At 36.1% G+C, this 19,846-nt stretch overlaps 1 protein-coding gene across 1 annotated transcript; it reads right to left on the bottom strand.

The window, feature by feature from the left end:
- Positions 1-472: 472 nt before the first annotated feature.
- LOC6567968 lies at positions 473-13,629 on the bottom strand. The gene is made up of 6 exons (XM_001994022.2): positions 13,499-13,629; positions 2,424-2,965; positions 2,037-2,352; positions 970-1,196; positions 790-895; positions 473-728 (listed from the first exon to the last, which is right to left on the bottom strand). The coding sequence occupies exons 1-6, from the start codon at positions 13,506-13,508 to the stop codon at positions 610-612; spliced, it is 1,320 nt and encodes a 439-aa protein (XP_001994058.2). The 5' UTR covers positions 13,509-13,629; the 3' UTR covers positions 473-609.
- Between the last annotated feature and the right edge of the window lie 6,217 nt (positions 13,630-19,846).

The raw sequence follows: 19,846 nt of genomic DNA, 5'->3' as shown, positions 1-19,846 counted from the left end.
GGCAAGACAATAGGCGTCTGCAGTTACCGCACAATCTTCCTCGCATCCGTTTTAAATTATCAACTGTTTTTTATTAATTCTTTTTTTATTTGCATCTTCAAGTACGTCCTTGTTTGTGAGCATATTTAAGTAGCCGATGTGCTTGCTAGAAATGGCAACCTTTTGGACATATTTTAGGAGTATGAACTGCAGCTAATAAAACTAAAAAGTTTCACTCACATTTTATGAATTCGAACTCAATCCGATTTGAATTTATTTCATTTCATTTTTTGATAATTGAATTATTTTATATATATTTATCTTCGTTTCTGTTATTGTTTTGCATACAAAAACCAAAAACCACATCAACAATTTCTTACTTAATACGCCTTTGGCTTTATTTACGCAAATATCTTAGTCTTTAACACAATCGAATTCTTAGAGTTAAAAGTGCTTAGCAATCTAATTCCAAAAGCAATAACAAAAATGACATGAGATACTTATTATATATAGAAATGGTATAAAATACGGTGCTATAATTATGTGAAAAACCATTTGAAATTTGAAATGTGTGGAAATTTACCTACAAAGTAATCTTATATTATAAAAAGTAATGGAAGTAACGACAAATCATGTCTTGTGTAAAGCGACCAGCAGAAAGATGAGCCACTGATGGAGACTGTTATAGCCATGATCGTGTCTATATAAGCCAGCAGCCGTAGACATGATTGCAGATGCCGAATACTCCCCTAGAAATTAGCACAGATTTATTAAACTATTATATTTTAAACTTTAAAGATGCCTACGTACCACTGAGCACATGTAATTGAATGGAAACCGCATCGCTATTTTCCGGCTCGCAGGTGTAGTTCCCCGAATGGGTTTTACGCACCACAGGAATGACTAAACTGCCAATCTGTAAGGAAGTTATTGCATTTTTAGATTAAAATTGATTTGATTTTAGGTATTTTTATTTATTTTTGGTCATACCGTATTCCGATTGTGCTCTGTGCTGCCGAATATATTACGATCAATTTGTGTATACCAGCCATTCTCAATGCCGCCAGCCTCGTTTTCTGAGGCCACTTGCTGTTCGCCCCGATACCAGACAATGTATTTCGGTGCCTCCAACGTGCCACGCACAATGCAATGCAATTCCACTCGGCTGCCAGCCTTTACAAAGCGTTGCTTGTCGCCTATTAATTCCGTTTTTGGTGCTGATCAACGAAATTTGGTAAAATGAAGACAAATTTAATAACAACAACTGTTCACTTAAAAATTCCACTCGACTGATTGATAGTAAATATTAAAATCTACCAATACCTGTTTCGGTTAGTGGAAAAAACACAACAAATCATTTCTGAAATTGAATTAATTTAAATGTTTTTGTGGGCCATTCTTTCATATATGTACATATGCAGGTCCCGTTGGCTTGACTACAAAGGTACATCGTCACTTATGCAACTTTGTGGAATAATTGCCTGCCAGTTTAAAATTGAAAGATAAATATATCCACTTTTATAAACAAAGGGCCATGATTTTGGCATGCCGTTGTGCAACATTGCCGAACATTTTCCTTTAATAAAATACAAAAACAAAAACAAAAACAGAAACAAAAAGAATTGCCGTGGATCTCTCGAGCTTTTGAAAGCAATACAATTCAGAGAAAGCCTATATGTAGTTTTTATACGTAAAAGTATTGAGTATTTTTTATACGTTATATTTAAAATTTGTAAAAGCTTCTTTTCCATTTGGTGGGGAACCAATTTCGGTTGTGTATACTCAGGGGTTCGTTTTATTTTGGAAACAAATGGGAAATTGCTATGGAAATTGTGTGAAGCGTTTCTGCCAAACTGGCATGCATAGAAATAGACAGACTAATTCAAGATTGTCAATTTTAGGATAAACAAGCTCAAGTAATGCATATATTGTTGGTGTAATAGGTGCTTCACACCTGACACATTTTGTACTTGAATCAGATATATATTCTTGCTCTTAGATGATGTGTCTCCAATGATGGCTTACACAAAAAATTGCCCCTTGCAACTCTAACTTACTTATCACAAACAGCTGCACTTTGGCGCTCATCTTTGGCTCGGTTGCCAGCTGGCACTCATACCAGCCGACATCCTGTAGGCTGACATATTTGATGAGCAGAGTCCAGCTGAGGCTGTTGCTGCTGCTGGTGCTGGTGCTGCTGCCATTGCCACTGCTTGCGTTGTTGCTCTCCAATAGTGGGCTGCTAATGTTTGACGATGATTGGAGCAGGGCAGCAAAACGTGCATCATTGATGAAGGTGGTGTGATCGACGGCTATGATATGTTCATCCCGTAATCTGATCCAGGAGAGCGGTTTATTCGAGTGCTGATGCAACTGCATGAAATGGAAATGGCAAGGCCACACTCACTTTCTCTCCCAATCATGGTAATTAACCACCCACTTACCCGACAGGGCAGATACGCATGTTGGCCCGCCTGCACCGTTACATTTCTCGATGGCAAACTGAGCTGTCGTCTGGGCAGCTGTTCCCGTTCCAAAGCCAGCTGCTTCTCGCGTTGCAGCTGCTGAGCCTTCAGCTCACTGTCGTACGCATGGAGTCGCATATGCGGTTGCTGTTGCTGACTAAGATTCGATTGCATCGGGCTGGTATCATTGCCGATGCCAGTGGGCGTTCTGTTGTGCATCATTGTTGCCATCGTCATCGTCATCGTCATCGTCGACGTTGTTTGTGTCCGTTGTGGCAAATCAGCAGCTATGAAATCCGGATAAGGTGGCAAATACGTGGGTATCGAGAAGCCTTTTGTCAAAGTTGCCGTATCGGGTCGCTCACTCCAGGTGTCCAAAGTTTGCGTTTCGGTTGTGCTCTCCTCAATAGCCAATTGATTGCTATCGAGCATTGCTGTTACAGATGCTGTTGTTCCGTTTCTGACTGCAATTAGGTGCGACGTCGAATTGTCGCCCAAATTTGCAACACTTGCTGCCAGTGCTGCAAAATAGGTCAAAAAAGAAGACATCAGTTTAAAATATGTATATGCGCAGCTTGTTTTTAATATTTGAATTAAGTCCTATTCTGATTCTCAAACAAATGCCTACTTAATGGAATTTCATTTGCATCAATCCATTTCCCTTTCATGTCATTTGTTCTCAGAAATTGTACAACTAACAATAGGCAAAACTAATTTGCATTTTCATTCATCACAAGAGTAATTAATTTTTTGAGGCTTATCGATAATTATTATTCTTTAACCAAATGAATTAATTTGAAATCATAGTTAAAACATCAAATTTTTAAATATTCCTTGAATGGCATCTGTTAGTCGGCCACACATAATAGTTTTTATTCAAAGCTTTGCCAACTTCAACTTTGTTCTATAAACACTTTTCAATAGTTTAGTAAGTGTAGAAATTTTAATTATTTTCGCACTCTTGAACATAAATGCAGGCCTGAATAATATATAATGCACTTTGGTGAATACAATTGCAGAATTAATTGATAAATCGTAATACATTCTGACAGCATTTCTGTGGTCTCCTGCACAATTGTTACATTAGTCATTCGCATTATTATTATTCTACCAATAGTCAGATCAATCCAATGTCGATTTACTTAACTGGGCATATTTGTTCAAATGGATTGATGGCCTTGTACTTATTGGTCGATTAAACCCTTTGATGGTATCATTTTAATGAACGTTTCAACACAGAATGCAATTTGAAAAGCTCAAATATCAAAGCAGTTGCCGAAATCAGAAATTGTGCAATTATAATTTCTGAAATTAGAGCTTCCAAGAAATTGCAATTGTCTGGCTTTATTTTCAATGCAATTGAAATCAATTGAAATCCATTGGAGGGTTAAGTATTATTATAGAGTATATTGTTTTTTTTTTTTTTTAACTATTTTCAACAACAAACACGATTAATTTCTAACAAGCTGCAAATTTGATCAAATTTCAAATATTCACAGCGCACACAAGCATTATTTTTATTTATTTATGTAATCAAATAATAAAATAATAAAATATTCAATAGCTTTGAAGCCCTTTATTGTTTATTAAATATGTATAGTTAAATCACAAGCAAATTAATTTTCGATTTGAATTATTCTCTAGATATTAAAAGCAAAATTAAATACTTTGACTATTTATAAGACTAGTTATAAGAATAGTTAATCTTAATTGAATAGTTAAATAAAATGAAATGATATAAAAATACACTAATCAAAGCGTCTTTGCTATTTGTGTTGGTTTTAAATAAATATGGTTTCATGTACTTATTTTCAGCTTTGCACACAAAATTAGAGAACTTTTTTCTTAAGCATTTACAAAGTTGCTTTTGACCTTTTCATTTGAATTGCTAAAGTTAACTGTGCAAATAGAATGCTGAATAAGTTGCAACTTTAAGGCAAGCACAAGGACACAAGAATATGGGGGTAGATGGATTGTGGCTGCGTTTGCTTTCGCGTTCGGAGGATCTTACGGATGAGGTTTGTCGACGCAGTCGCCACATGCTGCCCCTTGTGGCACGACTGTGTCTGACTGCCACCTTCTTCGAGGATGCGCTGCGAATGTGGTTGCAATTCTTTGAACAACTGGCGTATCTGCAGGTGCACTTCAACTGCTCCGAGATGCTATCCGTTTTAATTGTGCTCGTTAATCTGCTGGGTCAGGTTGTGGGCTCTGTATTGATATTGGTCCGATTGTGGGTGAATGTTGCTGTCATACTGTTAGCCAGCTTGGTGCTGCTTCAAGTTCATATGCATATGGTGCCATTGCAGCTGCAGTTGCTCTTGCGCAACTTTGCACTGCTCGGTGGCCTTCTGCTGCTGCACGTGGAGACACAAGAGCGGGCGGCGGCGGCAAGAATCTGTACCACAACTGCAGGAGTTCCACTCTTAATTAATCGTCGTCCCCAGCATTTAATGCGTTTGACAGGACGAGTTCTCCTTGCCTGCATGTATCTGACGCTGCTCCGACAGGAGATTGAAGTCCCTGCATTGACTCTGAATAGCTTGGGTGTTGTGCTCATGCTGATGATTGTTTTGGGTTATCGCACTAGAGTGGCTGCCTTATTGCTAGCAATTATTTTGACTGTGTTGAATCTGTATACAAATGCCTGGTGGTTTGTGGAGGACTCTAACAGTGATTTGGTCAAGTATAATTATTTTCATTCGCTTTCTGTGGTAGGTGGACTGCTGCTGGTTGTAGTCCTGGGACCAGGTCAAGTCTCCCTCGAACAGTATAAAAAGCAATGGTAGTTCTGCAATTCATTTTATTTTATTTAAGTCTACCTGTGTTTAATTAAATTCAAACAAATATAATATACCTTTCCAAATTCCAAGTGCTTACAACTAAATATCGCTGATAATTAAAAAAGTAATCGACCGATTGTTTTTAATTGGATTTTATAAGACACTATAACAACAATTAAAGGGGTTTATCAAGTTTTTGTGCGGTACCCTTTCAATTAAATATTTGCACTTCATGATCATAATTATTTATTATTATTTTTAAGTTTTCGCTGAAATTTAATTCTATTCACTTTTTTCCCAATTAACTGGTGAATTATTTTTTTAGTGGTTAATAAATCGTAAATACAAAATGATATAATATTAATGTGGAACACGTAAAATCACGTAATAGATTATGTATCAAAAAGGCTTAATCAAATATACACATTTTTTATTTTCAGCTTTAAAGTCTCATTCTTTCAGATGAATTTAAGTTGAGTTGCATTTACATTCATTTATTTATTTCTGTTATTGGATGTTCGACAGCTTTCAAAGCTTGAGGAAATGATTTTATATTTCCTTTGTCTTTGTGCATTTGCAACTTGACCTCAATTGACTCTTGATTTATTTAGTTAATCTGAACCGAAGACATCTTTCCTATAAGTGCCTAGCAAAATTCTTGAATAATTTATGGCAATGATTTGCTTCGCTTAAATTTCGCAACAGCATTTTGTAATATTTCCACTTGTCTGTAATTTTGCCTGCCTTTTATTACATTAATAAATCGATCCTGCTTAGATGGGCCAATCATTAGAACGTCTACAAATGCACCCCCTCTAATTTGTGGGCTGCGTTTTTATCATCATCAAATCAATTTTCCTGCTCAGGGCAGCTACGCAATGACGTATAAAATCGCACAGATGGCCCAACCAAAAAAAAAAACTTGAGACTTCCGCTCCTTGCATATTGGTACTGCCCGAACACTTCCCAAAGGCCGGGAGGCGATCACGCCCATTTTGGCAGCTCCCAAGACTTGGTCATTACTAGAACTTCTGGCACGCACTGAGTTTAATACCAATTCCGCATTTATTGCGCCTCGCTTTGTATTTCAGCAGCGTTCGCTTGCTTTTCGCTGCAAGCATCAAATTTACGCGTAGCATAACAAATTAAACCTAAGTATTTATTATGTAAATAATGTAATACCAAATGAAAGCACACACACACAAACACACACACAAACACACACAAACAATACAATAGAAGCAACATCAACACAAGCACAAAAGTTGACAATTTTTATGGCAACGCTTCAGTCGAGTCGAAGTAGTTTTTCGCTCTTGAAAGCAGCTGATGCTGCAGGCAGTTGGACGACTAAGTAGCCAGTAATATTGTTTTCAATTTTATTTAAAATGTAACTTTAAAACTTTCAACGCACAAGTTGTAATGCTTAAAGTTGCCTAGGTTGACTGTCAATTTCAAAAATTTGCAACTTCTATTGTGGTAGAATTTGTGGTTGCTTTTGTTTTTGTGTTTTTTTTTTTTTTTTTTTGCATTTCATTGTTTTGTGGTAGTTTGAACTTTATTTTGACATTTTTGTCCGTACATATCGTCGCAATTATAAACTATTTGCTTGCAGTAGTTTGCAAAAATACTACGTTATGAATAACAACATGAAGCAAAATGCTATTTGCTGTGGTTATTAGTTAAACAGTTCCATAAAACCGCATAGGCATAATGGCTGTTCTCTTTTAATTTGCGTGCATTTACAAATATTCCTCGGCAATAAATATTATACTGGCTTTAAATTAAATAACAATGTTTTCGGCATTAAATTAAATAACAATATTAAATGCAATTGAAATAATAATTCATTAAATTTAAGCAATAACAGGAATTAGAATTCTGTTCAATTGAATCGCGATAATTTTGATACTTTATCTTCTGATAATCTTAAGCAAAGAGCAATCACTTTCTTAAAACTTATTTTGGCTCTCAAATTAAACCGGAAAATAACTAAATAACTTTTTGTTGTTCCTAAATCTTAACAATTACTTAGCGTAACACATTAAAAACTTGTTACAAATGAATATTAGAAGAGATTAAATTAAAGACTTCTCCGTACTAACACTTATTTAAAGTGCTCCTAAACATTGTTTGGTTAATGTTGCGTTAGCGACATACATCAATTTAAAATTCCCTCACAACCATTGAGCAAATGATTAGTTGAGCATTTTACGGTTCGTGTTTACAGCACTTTTTAAGGGTACAACAATAATTTAGCTTGTTTCTGGGACCAGATTTGTAATTGCCAATGGGCAAGGGGGCGGGTGGCTGGCGACGAGACCCTGTTGTCCCAAAAAGTCTGTTTTGTTATCAGTTTGGCGCGTCGCTTTTCCCATTCAGTGGAGTGAAAAGTTGAAAAGGCCAAGCGATTTTCGTTGTGAAAATACAAATAAAATAAATGTTCCGCTTTAATTTGGACTGATCTATGGGATTGTTAAATTTGTTGGAACGCAATGAGTTATTGTTAAATTTGATAAACAAATACACAAATGGGTTTTGCAATTGTGTTTTGATTGAATATCGCAATTTATTGTTCGATAATATTCAAATAAAATAAATAATCAGGAAAATGTATCTATCTGAAAATACATAAATAATGCAATGTATATGTTTATATTTATTATACAATTCTTTTATATTAATAAGTAAGCCCCTGTTTAAGCTGATTGCTGCCTTCTGTGGCCCAAAGGGGTTCGTTGGTTAGCTGTTCACTAATTGTGTTCGCCACCCATTTGTGGCTTAATAACGCGGCCGGCTTGCCCAATTTCTACCAGGCTTATATTGCGTACTTACTTGCGATTTCATTGCGTTTGCGTAGTTTCATTTAATATTAATCACACATGACGCTAAAACAAATTTCAATTTAGCTAATGTGAAGACGTGAAATGCACACGATTCGTGAATTAGACATATTTTCTGAAAGTGTTGTTCTTTTCTTATTTTATTATTTTTTTGTTGTTTCTTATCTGTTTCCCCTTCTGCTGTTTGTTAAGCTCTTATTTTTTAAGCATAACCTGTGAATCGTTGCTGCATTCTTAATCTAATTTGTTTATTTATTTAGTTTATTTCCTTTTACGGTCTGCCAAGTTTTTGCTGAAAGCCAACGGTGCAGTTAAGATAAATCCCATAAAATATCAGTTTTTTTTATATCTCTGCATTTCATAAAAGAAAGTCACATTTTCCGCAGACCTTTTTGTGGTCGTTTGACTTGATGGAATTTTAATTTCTAATTTCTTTCACCCTTTTGACCTGATCCAGCGATAGTTTCCATACCACAAAAAAGGAGGTTGAGTGTTGCTGACGGACATAATCGACTGCTTCGTTCGCTCAATACTATTTGAGTGACTTCAAAACGGTTAAGACCATTTCTTTAAAGCCGTAAGAGACGAAATATATTTTACGGGTACAAAGTATGTTTGGCGATAACACTTTTAACACGACTCTTAACGGGTCGCTCATCATTAATCAAGCTTCCAGTTGGTGACTCCAGCTTCAATATTCTCAACTTTGTATCCCTCCTAAGCCAAAAAAAAAAAAAATGGCTGAACACTGTCGGAAGCAGTATCCGTTACAAGTTTCAAGTTGCTCCCTCAATGGCGTCGAACAAATTTCGTTCTTACGGACAGATGCGCAAAATACTATGCGAAAAAAGTGTTTGGTAAAGTAAAGTGCCCCGAACGAGAAGTTGATGAATTTACAAAGTGTTATGAGTTTCCTTCGCAGCACTTCACTGCAAGGAAAAGAACTAACGATATGAGCAAAACTTCATGTTAAGTTTTCTGGTTACAGAGTATCGAACCAGGGGGAGTCTCACAGCCGCAAACTGCCGCCAACGCGCGGCATAATTAGGCCATTTTCCATTCTCTATGTTAATTACCCGGAGGTCATAAAATATTAAATAGGCCTCAACAGAGAGACTTTGTGAGCTGTAATCAATGCTTTAGTCGCATTTGCCATACGCATATATTAGCACATTAATTAGAAGGCATAACTCGTCATTTATTGGGTCATATAACACAGAAAGCAAATATTGGTTACTGCCTCACGCACTTGCCAACTGGTCATGTGGTCAACTGGTCCATTTGCCAACTTGCCAACTTGCAAACTTGGCCAGCTTGTGGGCGACAAACACAAGCAAATAGTGTTCTATATATTCGAGTAGCTCAAATGCCACTCACACCCGATGTAAGCTTAAAGCGAAAAAGTCAATACGTTCAGCAGCCAGTTTCCGGACTGAGTAAAAGGCGTGCAAAACCCATCTCCGGCGGCGGTTTGGTTTGTGAACCAAAACACCGTACACACAATCCAATATAACGTGTAACAAAAAAAATAAAAACATGCGCAAAAAGTATGAAATCATAAATTTTCCAGCCTATTGCCATTCACTCCCTCCACACACCCCCCACACACACACACACAATCTCCGAGCTACATGAAGAGTGTCCCTCGTCGTTTTTGTATTGTTGTGGCTGCTCTGCAAGAAAGAGAGCAAATGCGACTGGGTCGCCACTTTTGCTGCACATCGCAGATATGAGTCCAATAATGTAACAATTTTCATGCATTCCTTGTAAAACATGACCTTTTTAAAAATGGCATCTTTGCAAGCATATTTTGCTCTTAAGTCAAGCAAAGTCTACAAAAATGTTTCTATGTGCACAGCAACAAATTGGCTAGCAAAAGTAAATTTCTTTTTCTCTTTCTCTTTCTGACTTAATCAAGCGAATTTGTGATTAAATAATTTGAAGAATTTAGTATTTGATAAGACGTATGCCAATTAAACTGTTGATGAGGTATTTCTAAAGCTGATTTAACAAGTTCAGATTTTTAAATTTTGATTTTAACTCACATTTCTTTTATGCATAAATTGGACTTGAAATACGTGTAGAAAAGATTGCACAGTGTATAATATTCCAGTTCATTCTTCTCTATTATTTTGAACAAAGGAAAATCTTAACATCATATTTCACTTCTTATCTTATTTTGTTATTTGACAAACAGGGTATTTATTTTCCGGCACTACCAGAGTAATTTCCCCTTCTAGCAGCAGATATGTGTATGCAAATACACAAGTGTTCATATGTAGATGTTGTTTTAACAAATGACGCGGCGTTGCTCGCATCGAAAATGACTTTGATTTTTCTGTGGTAATTTTTTTTGCTCTTGCACACAGCAATTACATGGCCTAAGTGCTGAATGCATCACGTATACGCCCATTGAGCTCTTGGCAAATTGGAATTGCGCTCTTGGCTCACTTTGATTGCATTAAAGAGTCGTAGAAGAGCGTTGCCCACTTTTCAGTGCTTTGTTTAGGAAATAACAATTGGATGCCTGTCCGTTGTTTCTGTTTTTGTAGTTGGCTTAATTCTAATTTGAACGCACGAGCAAACATATACCTTGCATACTGTAAATACACGTATGTGAGCCCGTTGAAAGCGCTGCTGGCTTGATTGTTGTTTTTGCTGATGATGACACAGTTTGTAGCGATTATATTTGGATTTCCAAGTACGTGGCAAAGCAGTCAAAGTATTTTCAATTTAGCGCAGAGATGACAATCCCTGTACAAACATGCATGTCAACAGCACATCAATTTAGTCGATTTGATTTCTCTTTTATTCTCACATTAAATTTTAGATGTAACTCTCTTGTAAATAAAGTCTTATAATAAGTACAATTTAAGAGAGAGTCTAAATGCGAGTCTAAATCTTCTCCATCAAAAGTAATTCTTGCCCGAATCCACGAATCAATCCTTGTCACAAGATCGGCAGATTCCGTTGTTGATTATAGCTAGTTTAGTTAGGTGACTACAGTGTCCAGTGAGTATTTGGAGTATACAGCAGTAAGCAGCAGTAAGTAATATAAGCTCTTCTCCAGAAAATGGAACCAATGTCTGAAAGTTAATAATTCAGACAGTAAAAGCATGTACATTTACTTTTAAACACATACCACCCCGGGAAATGCACATGAAATATGTCTTGCCTCGGAGGAAATGAAAATTTACAAGCTCTGCACGAATTCGGCTAATGGCTGTATTAGCAACGTCAACTCTTTGGCTTCACTTAGCAGAGTCAGTTATTTAATTAAAGCTTGAAACGGACACGCCCAGCGTCAGCGACGCTCCATAAATAAATTAAATGTGACATTTGACCGCCATTTGTCTTGGACGGCATTTTCATGGCAAATACTTGTATCTTGTATGCAGAGACCTATAAAATATAGTTGCGACTTTGTTTCTAGCTCTGTTTTATATGGCGCTCATTGTCATGATGTAATTAACAATTTTCCCGAGGGTGGGGTTAGCATCCCGGCTCTGACTTCGTCGCTGACTCTAACTTTGACCTTGGCGGTTGTGTTGATTGATGGCTTAAGTGTTATTTGAGTGTCTATTTATGTGGTTTTTTCTTTTGCATCCCTTGCGTTTTTGCTTTTATTGTGGCCACATTTGGGTTGTTTTTCTCAGCAAGATTTCAAGATGGTCTCTATTAAATTATATAGTATATACATGAATATGAAAGTATGTGGAGAAGTGGGCCTGATGGACACATGTGTTATTAATGAGATCGCCTTGGCCTTGGGAAATTGCTCAACTGAGATTGATGAGTCTGCGTGCAGCTGAATGAATAAGGATTAATAGATTGAAATGATTATGACTATTAATTTTTGTTGGCATTGAAGTCTTCCAAAAATCACAAGGACTTATAAATAATCCCGCATTTCGATGTGTCCGTTATTTAACAAATTAAAGAGTCTTCACTTCATTATAAGTGTAAAATGTATACGGTTTTGCTTTCATTCATTTCCATACCTTTCTACATGCCAAAAAGAAAATACACATAAATCACAAAAGAAAATATTACCTTACGTACTATCTCATATTTTTCTGTATTTTATCGTATGCATCAATCTGACGTACCAAATAATTGAAAAATAACCAGCTAGATGAGAATACTATTCACTCCTATCTGCAACTATTTTAATTTATTTGAATTTCAACACGTAACACATTGCAATGCAGTACTTCAAATCACATCACGCAACCGACCTGTTGAACATGTACATATTTAATTAATTCTTCTATAGAGTTGTATTCGAGAGAAAGGCTGTTGCCTAGGATTTGTTTTAATTAGGAAATGTCAACTATTTTCATGATACACACTCGAGAATCAAGAGTCTGGCATAGAAGTCGGTCACCATTGCGTATGCGTAATGAATTTTTGTTCCTTGCTTAGAATACATAACCATGTGACAGGTGTTTAGGAAATATCATCTTGTATATTTCTTTGTGTTTATCTGTGAGTGTTTGGATAAATGAAAATTTGGTTTGGTCGGTAGAATGAACACGACATGCCTATAAAAGTCGTGCAAACGAGTTGCCAACAGCATCAGCAGCAAATATAGTAAAAACAGCAAATACAACGACAATGCAGCCAGGCAAATCTCATCATGCAAATTAAATTTGGCAAACGCTCCCGACACTTGCACAAAAATGTGCGAAATTGAATTAAATATGCATGTAAAAACAGACTAACAGCAAAAAGAAAGCACGTAGACAAAAACTTTGGACCGTGTGTGGGAAATATACACATTTAGAAGCTTATCTATATATGTAGGCACATATATGTATACTTATGTGTGTGTGTATGTGTATATGTATGTCTATGTGTATGAGTATGTGCCTATGTTTGTAGAGTAGTCATATATGTAGATTGTTATTCCTGAAATTACTTTCGTCATCATTTGATACAGCTACAGCTCCATAAATGCACGATATTTTCGAGTTTTTTTTATAGATAAGTCTGCTTAAAGGCAGCGGAACTAAATGTTTCCCCCTCATAAAGGGGATAGTAAATATCGGGATCCTTTATCAAAGAACTGCAAGCTGTTTTTCATGCATATTTAATGAATATAGTGTAACAATCAAAGAATTTGTTTATGATATGGTTGATGGTTGATGTGGCTTATTTTTATGCATAAGCCTGAGTTGTTTGCAATTTAAAAAAAAACGAATGAAATAAAGTTTTTTGCTTAGATGTATAATCAATCTTTTTGAGTTGGAATTGATTGGGTTGCTGGGAAAGGCTCATTTATTTGCGGTAAAAGATAGAATTAAGTTTCTAAAACTGAAAGGGGTATTTAGAAGCATCATAAATCTTGTTGGGTTACAGCTGATTGTGTTTCGTGGAACAGCACAATTTTCTGGCACCATATAAAGTAAAAGATGTTTGTACTTACTTTCGTGCATGCCACGAAAGCTGACAGCTGCCAGAAATGCCAGCAGTACGCTGCCAGCTCCCTTGACTCCAAATCCAGAAGCAGCAAATCCGATTCTCTTCCTCACAACAATTCTTGCTACAACCTTGCTCCTTGTTGCTGCTCCTCCTCTTCCTCCGTCTCCGTCACCTCCTCCTCCTGCTCCTCCTCCGGCACCTCCTCCTGCTGCTGCTGTCGCTTTTTCAGCTGCCCGTCGACAGCGCATTTTATTGCGTGCGAGGATTGGTGGCTGCTTTGTGTCACACCTTTTAGATATGTGTATTTTGCTGCTGTTGTTTTTATTCTATTTTATTTTGCCGTTATTGTTGCTGTTTCTATTTGCTTTTACTGATTGCTTCCTTCTGCTTTTAATCCGAGTTTTTGCATAGAACACATTTAATTATGCTTTAAAGCCCTTTTTTGCACAACTTTCTCTTGCATTCCTGAATTTGCATTTGCGGCCGGATACGTGACTGTAACTCTGCTTCTGGCTCTGGTTTCTGGCCAGCCACAGGGCCCAAAATGTAACCTCAACTTATTTGGCCAAAGCAATCCGCAAAAGAGAAAAAACGAAAAAACCCAGTTAGGCAGCTACTAAGTACAAATGGCTACCAGGCTAAAAGTGGGGCCGTTAGTGGTTGCCAGCAACATCAATGTAATGTGATGAGTGGAAAACTGCCAAGGGTGCCAGGTTAGCTGCCTGGCTGTGCATCGCTTGCCTCTTGGGCATTAGTTTTTAGAACTAGCTACTCTGATTGTAAGTCAATAAGTTAACGAATTGCATTCGGTAGACGGTAACCACGTCGTTTGCTTCAGATTGTAAAGGTATACCGCCGATGGCTAAATGCAAATAGCAAATGCACTCAAGAGCTATCTCATAAGCCACATAAGGTAATCTAAAAAAAGTGCTTTCCAATTTCCAAATTTCGTGAGTTCCAAAGAGATTTTAATCTATCCAAGTAAGTGAGTGGAGAGAGGAATTAGACAGAAAGCGTAATAGTAATAATCCTATCCATAATTACTAAATCTGTTTGAAATCAAGATAGACCCCTAAATGTAACTCCCAACTTAATTGTTAAATACATATCTGATCAAAAGACCCAATTTAGCAGTTATTAAAAAGTTGAAAATAAGTTTGGTATGTGCATTTTAGTATACATTTCTATGTGTAGGCTAACTTTTTTAAAAGGAACCCAGTACAAGAGTAGCTGCCACTGAATCCAATTTAAACTTAAGAAATAATCATTCTGCAGCAAGTGAAAGAAAGCAGCAAGAGCACAGTGCGAAAATAACAAGCCAATTTATTTTGTGCTATCGCAAAGCAACGCAGCAAAGGGGAAATGTGGGGCAACAAAAAACGAGACACATTCAAAAAATGATGACAGCTAACAAGTTTGCACTAACATAATTTTGACGTCAATTGTATATCGTGAAGCAAATAAATGTAGGATTATAAATGTTCTTTTTATGATTTATTTAGAAAATCTAATTTGAAGCTTTGCGTTAACGAAGTGTTTGAAATTGGACAAAATAATGCAATAAAATAGAATGTGATTTGCAGCAATGTTTGGAATTTTTCAAATTAGATACATTATAAATATTGCTACAAATGCTATTATTTTCTCAAATCTACTTACTCTTTCACTCTTCATCTCTCTCCCTCTCTCTTTTTAATTTTAATACCCGCAGTTTTATTATATCCTTCATTACTTTTTCATTTCAAATTTGTAATTCAATTATTTCCTTTTTGATCTTTAATTAAATTTGAATTTTAAAATGCATTTTAGATTTTTCAATTTTGTGGATTTCCATTAGTTCCCATTAAAGAAATTAAAATTAAAAAAAAAATGTGGCAATAACTTTTTTTCCACTTATTTCTCTGCCACCTGATACCGAACTCATTATTGATTTGACCGTTTTATTGTCAGCTTAGTGGAAGCTGGTCAACTTTTTTTATTTACCTATTTTCGCAAAATTACTGAAGCAGCACAAGTACGCCTTAATTAATTTTAAATCTACCTTTTTTCAACCGACCCAGAAGTGTGAAATAGATGAGCGTGTAGAGTTTCTGACCGAGTAGGTGGGGGCAGGCAGGCAGTCTGAAATACCAGAGCTCAGCCAAAGTCTATTCAGATTATATTTCAATATATTGTGTAAGATAATAGAATGTTATCTATGCCACCCTATAGAAATTGTGACGCCCACATGTACACACACACACACACATACGCATATTGAGGAGAATAAGGCATGTGTTTGTTATTGTCGGCAGTTGTCTGCCTTCAGGCATAACATAATAATAATTTCCCGCATTCTTCACAGCATTCAGTTCACAAAGCTCACATCTTCACAGAGCGACGCAATCAGCGATTGACGCGACATTTGACGTCTTTTGACTTTAGATCTATTTGCTGTTGTTGTTGTTGATGTTCTCGCTGGAGTTGTATTCTTGCTATTTGAAATGTAATTTCTGTTGATTTATAAAGGACACATTGCAATTCACAGTAACATTTTGATTTCGATTTTGATTTTGAATTCGATTTGGATTTGGATTTAGATTTAACTCGCACAAAAGACACTTGCGCGACTGTTGGCCCCGCTTATGAGTGCGTGGACCTATGCACATATATAAAAACACATTCGCAATCGAATGCGCATTAGTGGTAACATTCTTTTATTGCTGTGCCACACCCAACGCCCACAGCCTGATATTTGATGTAAACAATTGCAACAACTACAGCCGTTAGCACACACACACACACACTCACACAGTTTTTTAAACTTCGCGGGTGGCCTTTGAATTTATATGCGACGCTCGCAAAGGCTTTATTGGTGGCTATGGATGGTTCATCCGCCCACACGTCCGCCGTCGAGCCATGCAAATTTCCAACTAAATGGTTGCCTACAGCACGAAGGAGTCCGCGTGCAGCGTGTTAATGCCACTGCCAGTACCAGTGCCAGTGCCAGTGCCAGTGCGAGTGGGTTGCAAATTGAAAGTTTCATCTGATTTCTGACGTTTCTCGTCGTTGGCATCGTCGTTTTTGCTCCTACATAATCTGATGTTTCATTTCTCACTTTTCATGTTTCGCACAATTTCTCCGCCAAGGCGCAGCTTCCCTTACGATTTTCCTGTCCATTTCACTTTGTTTGCCACCCCTTATTGCAGGAGAATGTTCCGTTTTAATTCGTTTCATTGCGTTTCGTTTCGCTTAGACGCTTGTCTGCCTGGGGTAGTGAAACACCTTTGGAACGATGAATGTGGCGCATGACTGTTCTCACTAGTCTGTTAAACTGGCCATGTTAACCGTTTCAGTAAAGCAGACCGTTAAAACCGTTATTTCTTATTCTGTTAATATCCAGCCAATGGAATTTTAAATTACCACTTGCAAATTTAAACATAACATGTAATATTTTATGTAAAGTGTTTTTAACAAATCTATATTAAAAACTAGAGTCATGATGATAATAATTTTGATGATGATTTTCAATTTCAGGTTTATTATACGCATATTTCTAGTATTAATATAATGATTATTAAATATTAATAATTTAATGGTTATTTGCTTTGAAAATAATTCGTTTGCATATATTGATTTGGCCCATTAAGTTTCATTTTATATTATATTGTGAAACATTAAAATATATATTCGAAAGTTGCTACGTATTATTACCAATTATACTTTGGCCTCTGCTGAATGAATTTCTCATCTTCAAGGGATCACTTAACATTATGCCAGTTGAGCCACTTATAGCTGGGAAGTCTGTACTTCGTATGGGTTCCCCACAGTCGCTTCGCTTACAGTCCGCCTATAGACTTTGCATATTAAATGCGCATATATTCCCGCAATTCCGCGAATTCAATTGTGTTGTCAGCGCAAACAAAACCAGCTTGAACTCCATACTTTTGCATGGCATTTATTGCATAATGGTTATAGGATACCGACCACAAACACACACACACACACACACTGGAAAATGTGTTTGCTGCAGATGGTAGGCAAGGGGTGGAGTAAGAAACAAGTAACACACAAATAATTGGGTACGCATCGCACAAAGGATCTGCTCGCTATAAAATACTGCCGAAGGCAGCCACCGTGTTTACTGGCTGCAAGGAAAACACTGCAACTGTATTTTTATTGACAGATGCGTGCTGGAAAACGAAAACATGAACTGAAATTTAATACTTGTCTCAAAGCACCGAATATATCACGCTCTTTGGATACGAGTTTAAGACAGGTTTTTGCACATTAAATAAATCTTATTTTATGTTAAAACTCTTAAATTTTAAACCACTTTTAAAAACTCATAAGAATAAAATATAATTAAAACGCAATATTCAATTTTTTGATGGGAATGGATAATTTGTAATTTCAATTATTTTATTAAAAGTGATTGCATTTCAATAAATTAGTGTTTTAATCGAATTCAAATGCCTCGCTTTTAATTAATTTATTACAAAATATATATTGAACTGGGGGTGAAAAAAAATATTATTAAAATTTATTTGGAAATCAAAATTAAAATATATATTATCAATATCAATTTTAAATTACTTATTTCAGCTTAAAAGTAATAACCGTAAAGCATTTAATTAAAGTCATGTGGTATGTGGTATTACATTTTAATCGATTTCAAATTAAATTTCACGTATGAAATACACATTTAAAACTTGCACTTTTTACTATGTGGATGTCTCGAGTAGAAGATTTTACTGTGTCGTACATTGAACCCGGATTAAGAATCCTGTATCACTTGAAACTACCAATGCACTGAAACAAACACATATTTATGTGTATAAAAGCCTCTTCAATGTGAATAGTGCAGTTGCCTCGGCTTCTTCCTACTTACAATGACTCAATGGCTGCTTAAAACCCAAGTACAAGCCGTTAAAAAATAAACCCCTTTAAAAAAGCACCGCCAAATTGAAAAGAGCAACTGCAGAGCTCTTTCCACCTTTCCACATTCTTGCCCATCCCTTTAGAGTCGTGGTCTCATTTTCAGTCTCCGTCTCAGTTGCAGCTGCAGTTGCTGTTGGAATCTTTTCAGTTCTCATTCTACGTCATTAAGAACAGTTTAAATAGCCTGCCCGTTGCATTCGGCGCACTCGCAGCGTTCTGTATCATTGCATTTAATGGTGAACTTTATGCTTTGGTTGCCGGTTACACTGACTCGGCAGGTGAAACCCCTCAAAGGGGCAATTACATTTTTATTCTTATATGCAACTGGCATCATTTTTGTTGCAGTCATAATTCTGTATGCAAATTTAATTAAAAAAGCTTATCCCCTTTTCTCATTCCAACATACACATGAGTCTGGGAAGCGAAATCCCTCAACAAATTAAAATAAATTTTATTTAGCACTATGATTGTTTGGCCTAAAGGTGTGTCTAAGCCCACATTACTTAGGACAAACACATGGGCCAATATTTGGGCCAAATACCCAGGGTTCATAAATAAACCAACAGATACCAAATGATTGCCAAAATATTTTCAAAATTGTCTACATTTCCAGGGTAAAGGAATCATGACAAAAGTTTACGTATTGTACAAAATATATTTGTTTGTTTGTTTTACACTAAAAACTTTGAATAGATGCATAAATCTACAAAGAAAAATTGTTTCAATACTTATTAGGTTCAATTATTATCGTTTAGTACAAAATGTTCACAGATCAATAATTTTTAAATACATTACAAAGATTACAGACTATTAAATCCATCAGTTATTCTTTCTTGTAAATTTAGCTACGTTTTTATTATATCTATCGATAATGTAGATGAATATAAATTAAAGAACATCGATTTTCCATGCATCAAATGCATTTCAAGTAATAATTAATTTTAGGGCTTAAGTATTATTTCTGGAATACCACTACTGAATTCAAAAATTCTCAAAAATACCTCAATTTAAGAGTTCAATAAAATTCATAGGGTACGAAGTGCTTTAGAATTTTTTGCATTGCATTTATTTGCTGACTGCAAACAGTCGACACAGAAGTATCAGCAATGTTTTTCCAAGTTGGGCAGTTGATAAAAAGTTTGTGTTTGGAGATGCGCTCTTCTCCTAAATTTATTCTCGTATGGACAATACTTTTTATTAAGTTCAGTTCGAAATCACAAAAACCTTGAAGTCTTCGTGTTGAGCAAATACCAATAAGAAGTCGCTAAGATGAGTTAAAAGAGCTTCCGACTGAAACAACTGGGATATACAAAAGAATCAATTGAATGAGCATATTGTATTTGAGGCAACACACACACACACAAACTGATTAAAGGTGTGTGCGAACCATTTGAAATTTAAAACAGCGTTGAGGCCCTTGTCAATCAAATGC

Source organism: Drosophila grimshawi, unplaced genomic scaffold (assembly GCF_018153295.1).
Source record: "Drosophila grimshawi isolate 15287-2541.00 unplaced genomic scaffold, ASM1815329v1 contig_311, whole genome shotgun sequence".
Taxonomy (NCBI): Eukaryota; Metazoa; Arthropoda; class Insecta; order Diptera; family Drosophilidae; genus Drosophila; species Drosophila grimshawi.
This window is presented reverse-complemented; position numbering and strand designations above follow the sequence as displayed.

What these genes read in the sequence shown, in the direction of transcription:
- LOC6567968 (XM_001994022.2), bottom strand. An exon ending in CAGAGCACAATCGGAATACG is followed by an intron (nt 896 to 969) that starts GTATGACCAAAA and finishes ACTTCCTTACAG; the next exon opens with ATTGGCAGTTTAGTCATTCC. An exon ending in TCAATTACATGTGCTCAGTG is followed by an intron (nt 729 to 789) that starts GTACGTAGGCAT and finishes GCTAATTTCTAG; the next exon opens with GGGAGTATTCGGCATCTGCA.